A 12,927-nucleotide genomic window follows, 5' to 3' on the forward strand; every position below is an offset into this window, starting at 1 on the left:
GTAAGGCGATACTAGTGGATGGACGGGTTACCGGTTCGAAACTCCGTATCGTGCTGTTGTCCAATAAAGGCAAAAGTGTAAAATCTATTGACACACACTGCTCATTCACGCCGGTTCGCGGCCGGATGAGATCGGATATCTCGTGAGTAAGAATTGATTTAGACACTTGACAAGTCGGTAGGCTATTGATCATGATACGGTCGAGGACCGCGGTTCGGATTCCGCGTAAACAATGTAGGCCCGATTAGCGTCCAGATTAGCCCTGGCAGCAAAAAGGAGACGTTAACTGATATCTTTACTTTTTTACTTTGATTTATGCCATATCGTCGGTGAAATAAATGTGATAAACTGTTAACTCCATTATTCCTAATTTTAGAGGAGGTGAAAGAAACGGTACAAAGAAATATGTACACATTTAGCAAGTATATGCATGCGTTAATGTAATAAAGAGATAGCACTAATATTTGTTGGGTAACAATAAAACGTAATATTTCGTTAAAAATTTTACGTAAAAATTATGTATTAAACGTATTACTTACTTAAAATCAAAAATGGAGTTAGCAGGTTATCACGTTTCACTGACGATATACTAACATACCAAATCTCGTTATTTGTCTGAAAAAAATAAAAAAGTTATAGTGGTGAGCCACTTTTGAAAAACACCCATATGTTTTGTTCTGAGTTTCTGAGAGTGCTAATCACAAAATTTATCTACCATTTATATGTTTACATAGTTTCTTAGGGTTTGTACGAGGGGTAAACCGCGACCCAAAATTGTGTACACTACATTGGACATTGGCTCTTAATTGGCACATTGGTCTTTCAGAATTTTCCCCATTTCCTCATTGCGCATTCCCCTCCCCCGCTCATATCTATGGACAATTCGTGCAGTCTAGCACATTCTCTCCCCATTTCATATCTCTGGGTAAATGTCAACGAATTGTCAAAAAAGATTGATTCAAAAATAATTTTATATAGAATATTATTATTATTACTATTAGGTATTATAGATAAATACGAGAGTCCTGATATTTTCATTTCTGTCCTGCATCTTCTAACATATGCACTACAAGTTAAATTTTGAGCACTTATTGGCAAACCCTTTGCATAAGCTTGGGCATAAGTCACCTATTATTTTAGACCGTAGGTATCGATATTAAATTTTGTACTTAATAATACCTACAAGAGTTCTTACCGTATTACTATGTAGCTTAATAATGTCTAATACACGTCTTACACATCATACCCAAGAACAGATAACCTAATAGGACTGCTCATTCAGCCAAAAGTGTCCGCCAGGTGCATGCGAAAACTACTCGCTTTGTGACGTCATTGTAGCCCTTGTCATAGTTAGTAGGTCCTTATCCGGCAACCAATAATACACACGTGCATTATTGGTTACCGAATGCAAAACGTTCATTATTTAGTTTATTTATTTAAACACGTTATATGTATGCAGTAAAGAAAATTAACTGTATAAATCGTATTAAATACTCGGATAATGCATTTTTAAGAACAGCAGGTCCCAGCATTACCTTTTGCAAGCATTCTTTTTAGAGTACTTCCATATTTTGCTTTAAAATAATTAATAAACACAGTTAATAAACAAAATCGTGGGCACTTAGTATGCACTTTGTCACAATCCACAACACAAAATGAACGTATTTATACACTCTATAGCTCTAAAAACTTTAAAGACACCTTTTTCACATTTAAAATTGACAAAATAATTAACTCATAATTTCTCAGCTGTTATTTTTATAAGTTTACCATAGGCAACTAATAATACACACTATCATGACAAGGTCACGAAGGCTTTGACAAGGGCTACAATGACGTCACAACTGTCAGCTTAAGCGCGGGAAGAGGCGAACGTACGTCTTATGAGGATGAGCAATCCTATTAGTTTACCGTTCTTGCATCATACCATACTATTTTGTACCTAGAGGAAAACCAAAACAAAACGGATAGAAGAAAACAGTGAAAATACGTGTCGCGTCGGGTCGAGACTGGGTCCAGACAGAAATACGGTTGCCAGATTTTATCCAACCTTTGACACCAAGACCAAAATCCTCTCTCTCTCGACGTGAATTGCCAAAGCATCAAATTCTTTTTAAGCTTACAGCTATTTTACAGGAGCGAAATTATGGCAAAAATAATAACAACAAGTATTTCAAAATTAATTTGAATATTTTGTTAATAAAATATGATTTTTTTGAGGTTTTTGAGGCAGGTCCTTTGCTGCGGTTTCAAAATATTCTCCAGGATTTTTGTAATTGAAATATAAAACTCAACTAAGACTCAGTAAAACAACCTCAAAACATTTTATTGACCAGATTTTTGAAATAATTACCTAATGATTTTTGCCATAATTTTTGCTCGTGTCAAACGGACCTTACCAGTTTAAGGTATTTAACGGAAACCATTATTTGATATTCACGCCACTGTAAATAACTTCAATAAATAATTATTTCTCTTGCGCTAACGTCAACTAATCATTAAAAATATCCTAAATGGCGTTTAAGGGTTCAATCTGGCAACCCTGTCGTCGACTCGGCTAGATTTGCGGACTCGATAGCGCGTAGTTTTTACTAACATAATTTTACATTAGCCTTTAATTGGTTCATAATTGGTCCCTAATTTCCCCTTAATTGGCTTCATTGGCTTAGCAAAATTTGTCAATTTCCCCTTAATTGGTTCCATTGGCTCTGCAAAATTGGTCAATTTCCCCCATTGTTAGCATTGTCACTTAATCGGCACCATTAGTCCACACAATTGGTCCGCATTGGTTTGGGGTTGTACACCACATTGGTCTCGCGGTTTACCCCTCGGGTTTGTTTTTTAGAATGTTGTTAGAAGTGATAATTAATCTACTTCTAACAACATTCTAGAATCGGTTTACGAAAGTTTCGAGAACTACAAATTACAACTGAATACATCTCGTATAATTTTAGGCTATTATAGGCAAACAGGCGACAGCTTAACATAACTAATTCTTCATAGAGTTCATTTTCATACAGTGGAGGCACATGTCACACAACTCATTTTTATTTTATATATAAAGTCAAATGAACAGCTGTTTTTGAAGGTCTGATGTTAATTAATTAATTCTCCTAATATCTCCCATTAGAGAGAAGATAGAAGGGTGGGGTTTGCGCTATCTTTTTGAAGATTTTGAGCTCTATTTAACGATGCAAAAAGAAACATAGCCTGCCATTTATTTTTTTTATGCAAACGCGCAATATATGTTATGGTACCAAACAGCGTCCTCTAGCTACCATGGCAAAATGTTTGGAGTCAAATTTGATACTGCTGACTATTAAGGAAGAAATGCTCTTTTAAATGAGCCGCAGTTTGTTTAATTCCGTTAACACAAACCAGAATTATATTGTTATTTTAATAAAAGCAAGTTAAACCTTCCCCCGTTACTTTTTTATATGAGATTGAGCAAAATACGCTATACCAAAATAATTAAAACAAAATCATTAATTACAATAGCAATATTTATATGCCTTCTTAGAACCCAATATACAGGGTCCGGCAATAGTGCGTCGGGCATCTGAAGCTCCTAGAACAAAAAGCTTGGGAATTTCAGTTAAGTGCAAACCTAAAGTATATACGAGGATGTATTTCAGGAAAATTATTTAACTTCTGTAGGGTGGCTCAAAAATGTGTGAGTAGATCGGGATGATTTTTTTTAAATGGAACACGCTGTATATTATTATTATAACCCACATAGCAAAATAATATACCTAGCAGGTGCTCAGAATAAAACTTTTTTGGTATAAGGATATTGGAAATATGTTCTGAGCATGTGCTAAGAATTACACTTATATATTCTGGGATGTGCTATGCACTTGGCTTAAGAATGTTCTAAGAATATTTTAAAATATGCTGAAAATATTCTTGTTTTTATACATATAGCATATTTTGTGAACATACTCTAAAAAATTAGGAGGTAAATTTCGTTCAGCACAGGTAGACAGTTACGTCACAACATGACATCTTTCTCTAAAATATCCAAATACATGCGTAAAGAAACTGTCTACCTGTACTGAACGAAATATACTACATTTTTCTAGGTTATCCAATGGAAATTTTAAATAATAGGAAATCATATACTTACAAAAACATTTATTTGAAAAAATAAACAGCATTTAAATATTATAATGTTTATATATTCTGCTCCTCCTGATTCACAACCTAAAAAAGTATATCTATACCGTCTCTTAACCTAACTAAGTATATGAATAATAAAATGAAGCTAACAAACTTTAACACCTAATACTTACAAATCATTGATGAATATTTACAAAAATTACAAAAGAACCAAAGACTACTTTAAAGCTGTTCGAAATTCAAAACACTTACGCAAGCAAGACTACAAACAGTACAAACAACACTCCTGTTTTCCCTTAACTTTTAAATGTTGAGTACACACAGAACACTATTATCGATATAACATTAAACACAAACCACGCAACAGGAACACATTTTAATACAAAAATCAATCCCGAGATCAATCCGAATCGTAAATCTATAAGCAACAAAATGCAATTAAGTTCGGCTCTTCGGCTGGTTCGACGGGACGCGGTTTTTCTTTGTATCATGGCGGCGAGTCGGTAGTTAGCGTTGCCAGAATTATTTTATCTAACTTACTAAACAAGATTATTACCTATGAAAAGTACTTTATTTCATAAAAACAAAATTCTATTTCATATAAGCAAAAAACGTAAACATGTTTTGCCAAAATATGTTTTGAGCAGGAGGACCGAGCTGTTGTATATATCCAGCAAAGTATATTGAAGTATATAGCTAAATATTCTTAGCATGTGGTAAGAATATATGCACAAGAATATACTTTAAAGAATATAGGTGGCACATGTCCATTTATTCCTGGAACATGCTCAGAATATAAGTATAATGATATAAATTCACGCACATGCTAGGTATATGCTATAGATATGAATATGCTTTTCATTGCTATGTGGGAATTTTATATTTTAGAAAGTTTGGCGTAGAATTTTGAACACCTTGTATGATTTAAAGGCAAGGTAAGTATAGGCCATGTAAAGTAAATACCTAACATAGTTTTGATTTCAAGACAGTTCTTGTATTTTAAATAATGTTTTTAAGAAAGGCGGAAAAATATAAACTTTATTTATTTATTAATATCTCTTTATTAATATCGAAATATGTTTACTCATATTTTAGAATTATGTAAAGTGTTCTGAAAGGAAGCCAAAAAGGCATTAATATACAGGGTGTTCCATTTAAAAAAATCATCCCAATCCACTCAAACTTTTTTGAGCCACTCTATAGAAGTTAAAATATTTTCCTGATATACATCTTAGTACATACTTTAGGTTTGGACTTAAACCAAAATTCTGAGTCGAATCACACGATTCAATTTCTCATATTGAATCAACTCCTACGATTCGTTCCTTTGAACGAATCGCATGCACAATTTACGTTTCATAAAAACAAGAATCATATAACTGGCACTACCGGCGTTAATTTGGCCGGACAATTACTTAAGGGACCAGAAAAAGAAATATACAGTTCTTTAATTTGTTTTTCAACACTTTATGACACTTGCGTAACTGGATTGATTATTTTATCAATAATATTAAATTAACAATCCAATTCATATATACTATTTATTAAAGACTTCTTAATACCAATTTAATATTTTTTTTATTTTGTTCATAATATACCATATTTTGTTCAAATCTAAATATTGGTGCTCGACTCTATGCCTATAACACCGCCGCGCCGTAGAAACGAACGATCGCATTGTGATCCGATTCAATTCTTACGATTCATTTTTACGGCTCATCGTTCAAATCTTATAGATCCGTTGTGGCCACGATTCAATTGAACGAACCGTATTGCAAGCAATGAATCAACTCTCACGACTCTTGGATCCGTGCTGACTACGATTCAATTGAACAAACCGTATTCTAAACAGTGAATCGAATCACACGATTCATTTTTAATATTCGTTCAAATGAACGACTCGTTCAGTCCTTGCCCACCTCTACTACAGATGCCCGACGCACTATTGCCGAACCCTGTATTTAAAAAAATATAAATTTCAGATAGACACAATAATTTTAGCTTGACAAAGAACTCTGGACTATAATTTATAAACTGACGCAAAAAATATATGAAAAAGACAAAAAATTATTTATTTTCAGATAATATAACATGCAATAAAAATTTCCTCTGTTTGATGTCTCATATTTAAGATTTGTCTGTGTTTAATTAGTAATATAATTTTTTGGGATATTTTAATGTTTTAGGTTTATCGTGTACATTGCCAGAAGATTTGCAAGAGCAGTTAATTCATTCCATACCTGCATTAGAGAATGCGACATTATTAAGAGCAGGCTATGGCGTTGAGTATGATTATGTCGATCCAAGAGAATTGCGTAATACATTAGAAGTTAAAAAGGTTGAAGGTTTATTTTTAGCTGGACAAATTAATGGCACAACTGGATATGAAGAGGCGGCAGCTCAAGGTATTTTAGCGGGGATTAATGCCGGTGCTAAGGTATTAAATAATGGTCAGTCTTTTTTACAACTTTATTCAATAACATTAATTTGCTCTCTAGGTCTTGCATTCTGCACCACTTATATTGAGTAGAACTGAATGCTATATAGGCGTTATGGTTGATGATTTGACTACGTTAGGGACCACAGAGCCATACAGGATGTTTACAAGTAGAGCAGAGTTTAGGTAAATTGGTGAATTAATACGTATTGAAAATAATAGTATTTTTGGATATTTTTTTCTGGACAGCCTAAGTTTCCAGAGAGAAAGTTCGCATCATATGGGATTTTTTTTATCATTTTTTTTACAAAATTTGACTTCGTCGTTAGTTTACGATTTGAATTGTGTTAAAAATGAGAATAATATTATGTGTCTTGTGTATCATCATATTTGACATTTAAGACAATAATTGACAACTATTTGCGAGTTATTTTATAATTTTACATAGATACACCATTTTTATACAGGGTGTTTCAAAAAACATGTGCCCATTCTCATGGGGAGATTCCTCACGTAAAAATAAGATTTATTTTTCATATCAACATAGGTTCGATTCTGCTTTGTTTCGTAGCTACAGGGTATTAAAGTCTTAATAATCTTTTGATTTATTATAATTTTCTTCCAAGTACTTTTATCGTTTCGAATGAAATTTTGATAGTAAGAGTTACTATAAATGCGACATATTTTAAAGTTAAAAACGTGTCGACAGATTCACCAGGGACGTGCATATGGGTTATCACTGGAATATTTTTCAAAAATAAAACATAAATTTTATTAAATACAATTAATAAAATAAAATAAAAATAATAATGAATTATATATTTTAACTAATTTATTATTAAATATTATAACTATTAGTTATTATTACTATTAGCCCAACCTACAGGAATTTGAAATAAAAAAATAAAGGTATTTAAGATAATTACAAAAAACCTAATTTTAAAAAAGTTTTAACATCCTGCAACTCTAAAACTTGCTATTAGACTTGGATCTATTAGACTAAAAGGTTGCTATTAGACTTGGATCAAGGCAAATTAATAAAATTGCGTTTATCTCATCAAGAACGCCGAAATCGCCAAAATATCTAGAGACATCTTTTAATCGGAATTAAACTGCTTACCTTATTTCGCTAACAAGATAAAAAAGTCCGTGGCGCTCATGTTTTATTTTGGTAAAAATATTCCAGTGATAACCCATATGCACATCCCTGGTGAATCTGTCGACACTTTTTTAACTTTAAAATATATCGCATTTATAGTAATTCTTACCCTCAAAATTTCATTCGAAACGATAAAAGTACTTGAAAGAAAATTATAACAAATCGTAGAACTCTCTATATTTTTAAAAAGTGCTCTGAATTAACCTACATATGCTCACAAAATTTCATTTCAATACAAACTGTCGTTCTCCTTGGAGCCTCCGCGGCGTATGAGAGGCGCCACCCTGTATTAGTATAGATTTATACTTTTCAACCACTCCAATTACTCCACAGAGAATCAAACGAATTGTTAATTAAACCATACTTTGTGGATGACTTGATAAAATCATGATGAAATTAAAGTCCCTAGATGACTTTAGATGAAATTTCTACGCAGCGCCATCTATCCCTCTACTGGCAGAAACTCCGCCGTGCGAGGCGTAAACACCTGAACAAAATGTGTACACCAGAAATCCACTTTTGATAAATAAATCCAAGGAAATCCACAGAAATCCAAAGAAATCTAAAGAAATCCATAGAAATCCACAGAAATACACAGAAATCCAAAGAAATCTAAAGAAATCCAAGGAAATCCACAGAAATACACAGAAATCCACAGAAATACACAGAAATCCAAAGAAATCTAAAGAAATCCACAGAAATCCACCGAAATCCAAAAATATTAGATTGCATTTTAAATAGTAATATAATAATATAAAGTCGATATAGTATATTTCAGGAGATTTCTATATGACATGACCAAAGTAATAAAAAATAAAAATCCACGTATAGAAGAAGTGGAAAAAATACTCGACACTTACAAACAAAAACTAAAATGCCTGGCAGCAAAATTAAAAAAGTACAAAACAAGGACTCAAAGGTATCAACAAAATAAACTCTTTAATGAAAACCAACAAAAGTTTTATCGTACGTTAAATCCAAACTTAACATCAAAATCCGTACCCTCAAAGGACGATATGACAATATACTGGGCCAACCTGTGGGAAAAACCTACAGAGCATAATTACAACGCCAAATGGATTCGAGATCGAAAAAGAAATGCAAGGGAAACAAATATTAGATATGCCGAAAATTGGCATAATACCGTATGTAGTCATGAATGCCCTTAATGCAATGGCTGATTGGAAGGCACCTGGAAAAGATCATATTCACGCATTCTGGTGGAAACAATTTACATCGACCCACTCGAAGGTTGCGCAGATATTTGATGACCTTTTTAAGAAGGAAATTTAACTCCAAGAGACTTCCGACCAATTACATGTTTACCTGTTATATATAAAGCATTGACCAGTATTATATCTCGGGAGATATCTAGGTATTTAAAATCGCAAAATATATTAGCCGTGGAGCAAAATGGATGCAAAGACAGGGGACGTGACAGGGGACGTGCCCTTGTGATCGATTTAGTAATTACTGATACTACAAAGAGGAAAAATCGAAATTTATCGATGGCATGGATCGATTACAGAAAAGCCTTCGATTCAGTTCCACACTCATGGCTTCTAAGTATATTGAAAATTTACAAAGTAGACCCTAGAATTATCCAACTCCTCGGCCACCTAATGTCTCAATGGAGAACACAAATATCAATAAAAAGTGACACAAATATACAATACAATACCCGAAACATCCGTATTAATCGCGGTATTTTTCAGGGAGACAGTTTGTCCCGTTATGGTTTTGTTTATCCCTTAACCCCCTAAGTAGTATCTTAAATAAAACTAGTTACGGATACATGCTCACAAAATCTCCACATCTTAAGTTGACCCATATCTTTTACGTTGATGACCTGAAATTGTATGCAGCAGGTGAGAGACAATTAACGTCTTTGGTGGAGACTGTAGCTGAGTTCTCAAAATATATTAAAATGCAATTTGGTGTTGATAAATGCTCGTGCATATATATCCAACGGGGAAAAATGAAAGAAAGCGACGCAATGCATCTACTAAATGGCTCAAGTATTGCTTCACTGGCAAACGGCGAACATTACAGATATTTAGGTCTATCTCAGTCACACGAAACACATTCAATTGGCATTAGAAATACGATATGCAGTGCTCTGACTCATAGAATCCGAAAAGTCCTGGGAACTCAGCTTAATTCCAAAAATAAAATACAAGCTTTAAATTCGTGGGCTCTCCCTCTTGTAAGTACACTCTAGGAGTGATCAACTGGCCAAAAACATCTCTTCAACAACTGGATACCGACATAAGAAAATGGTTAACAAAATATCGTATGCACCACCCGAAGTCATCAAAATGTCGATTATACCTGCCAAGAAAATCAGGAGGCAGAGGACTGCTAAGTGTTGAAACTATGGCAGCAAATGAAGAACAAAAACTGAGAGAATATTTTGATCAATCTCAACAGCCCATACATAAAGCAATTGTTGCTATAGGACAAAATCACACCATTTTTAAACAACGGGAAGATACTCCTACAACCACGTTAAGAACCAACGAATGGAAGGGAAAACCTCTTCACGGTAGAATTTATCATAACCTTCATAATGAAAATATTGACGCTCCAGCTTTCTGCACTTACCTAAAATCAGGTTATCTCTTTCCTGAGATGGAAGGATTTCTTCACGCTATACAAGACCAAGTCGTCCCCCCTACCAGAGCATACATTAAAAATATTCAAGGCACTAATATTGAATCAGATAAATGTAGAATGTGCGGGAAAGAAGTTGAGTCCATACAGCACATTATAGGGGGTGCTCCCTGCTGGCCCCCGGAGAGTACTTGGCTAGACATAATATGGTGTGTAAGGTGATTCATCAGGGATTGTGTAAAAACTTTCAGTTGGTAAAAGATCTCAAACCCACTCACAAATACATACCTGCATGGAAGGCGGAGAATGGTGATACTGTCATATACTGGGATACTCCGATTATAACTGTCACTGCGGTGCCCCACAATAGACCGGATATAGTGGTTATTGACAGAAAGAATAAGCATGGATGGATTATAGATATTGGTGTGCCACTTGAAGATTGCTAAGTACAGTGAATTGAATTACCAATTGAAACTAGTTTATAACCTAAATAAAGTACATATAATTCCATTCATTATTTCAGCTAACGGTTTATTCCATAAGAGCTTTTCTAAAAATCTCAAAATTCTCAATCTCAACAACCCACCCTATCTACTTGAATGTCAGAAGTCTGCAATATTGGGAACTTGCTGAATAGTCCGTAAAGTTTTACAATGTTAGCCCGCACAGTGAACCTCTTGGAAACTAGTTTCCCGAGATCACTTGTCAACCAGACATATTATAATAGCTGTGGAAAAAAAAAGAAAAAAAGTCGATATAGTATATTTCAGGAGATTTCTATATGACATATGACCAAAGTAATAAAAAAAATGAGAGTGGGTTTGTATCTCTAAAGGTTATGTATTGCGTTCATACCTTTGAATAAAAAGATTAAGGAAGGTGCATAATGCTATCCATGTATTCATGCATGGTGGGCGGAAAAGGACTCTAGGGTGGGGATTCTTGGCAGTTCTGTTTGACGATTCATTTGACACATTTGAATTTGTTTTAAAATTTTGTGGATTTGTCAGTCTTTAAGGAGCTTATTTTATGTTATTTATTGTTTATTCTACTACTGCTAGTTGTATAAAGGTAGTAAATCTAGAAGGAAATTGTGGCAGAACTTAAATTAACAGTGACACTATTGCGATTTATCGAAAAAGACTGTAAAATAATTGTGTAGCGTGCGGTAGATCTCGGTCAAAAATCGAGTGAAATAATGGAACTTTTCGCTAGTAAGTGACTATATAATATACATACGTGTAGTAAACCGATAATTTATGAAATTCACTTAAATTGCCTAATTATATATTTTTTCTTGCATTTTTGCTTTTATTTACTACTTGTCAGAGATTAGATGTCAAGGAATTTAGATACGTCAATTTGACTTACCTGTTTCAGTAGCGTATCGGATGTTTGTGTTAATAAATAATTATTATAACTTATCTATTTTTATTAAAATTATATATTTTTATTAATTTTATAACAATTTTAATAACTACCAACATTTATTCACAACGTAAAATAAAACAAGAAATTATTGAGTCTACCCCACGTCTACCCTACATCATAGTTTTTACACTTTTTAAATAAAATTAGAACGGCACTGATAAACTGGAATTTAAGTCGGCCATATTTGAGTCCCATCGCTATGGATCTAAGATTTTTGATATACTCCTTCCTTAAGTATTTTTATTCAAAGGTTCATACTAATCCGGTTAGAATAAACTCTAAAGTCGGTTTGTTGTATAAAGTTGGAGTTCAGTTTATAATTTGTAAAAAAAATCTGGGAAATGATAACAGCCGTTGATGCCGGTTTTTTTTCGTTTGGTTTGGTTTGGACAAATCAGCAAATCACGCTGACAAATCCACAAAATTTCAAATCAAATGTGTAAAATGAATCGTCAAACAGAACTGCCAAGAATCCCCACCCTAGAGTCCTTTTTCCGCCCACCATGCATGAATACATGGATAGCATTATGCTCCTTCCTTAATCTTTTTATTCAAAGGTATGAACGCAATACATAACCTTTAGAGATACAATAACGCAAGATTTGCTTCTAGAACGATGATAAAATATGATATAATATTAGGTACATGTTTTAAAGCGAATATTTTCATTATAACAAGTGAATCATATACATAAAAATTATGAGAATGAAAAATTATCTTATAATATTAAACACTTTATGATATAAGATGTGCTGTCAAAGTGCCATTAGACTAAAAAGATCACCTCAAACTAGATACTGATTACAGAAACAAAAAAAGCTAACGTAGTTATCGGATTTCCTACACAGCTATAAGACATATCCATTATATGGATATTAATTAGACTTATGAAGTTTATTTGATTGTATTTAAATAATGAGACACATACTACCGATATGCTAATGTCTGTTAAACGCGAGGAGGGAGTATTTTATTAAACGATAATCTAACGATGACAGAAAACACAAATCACTTTTGAACTAAAAGGACATCAACATCTGTCATGTACTCTCATTGTTAATAATCAGTTGTTGTCCAGTCTTTAATTCACAATTTAATCTAAATATTTATTTTCTCCAAAATTATGAATAAGGAATTCCAGATGGGTAATTAAATCTTCTTTTCT

The 12,927-nt window shown here is 33.3% G+C and overlaps 1 protein-coding gene across 1 annotated transcript in view; it reads left to right on the forward strand.

Annotated features, from left to right (window-relative positions):
• Nucleotides 1-12,927, forward strand: part of LOC115881290 (protein MTO1 homolog, mitochondrial) — a 42,096-nt gene that overhangs the window by 28,049 nt on the left and 1,120 nt on the right. The window contains exons 7-8 of the mRNA XM_030898715.1: nucleotides 6,306-6,556; nucleotides 6,618-6,742. Coding sequence (XP_030754575.1) covers nucleotides 6,306-6,556; nucleotides 6,618-6,742 — 376 coding nt within the window. The remainder of the gene's footprint in view (nucleotides 1-6,305; nucleotides 6,557-6,617; nucleotides 6,743-12,927) is intronic.

The sequence above is a fragment of the Sitophilus oryzae genome, unplaced genomic scaffold (assembly GCF_002938485.1).
Source record: "Sitophilus oryzae breed Bouriz unplaced genomic scaffold, Soryzae_2.0 scaffold_1712_pilon_pilon, whole genome shotgun sequence".
Taxonomy (NCBI): Eukaryota; Metazoa; Arthropoda; class Insecta; order Coleoptera; family Curculionidae; genus Sitophilus; species Sitophilus oryzae.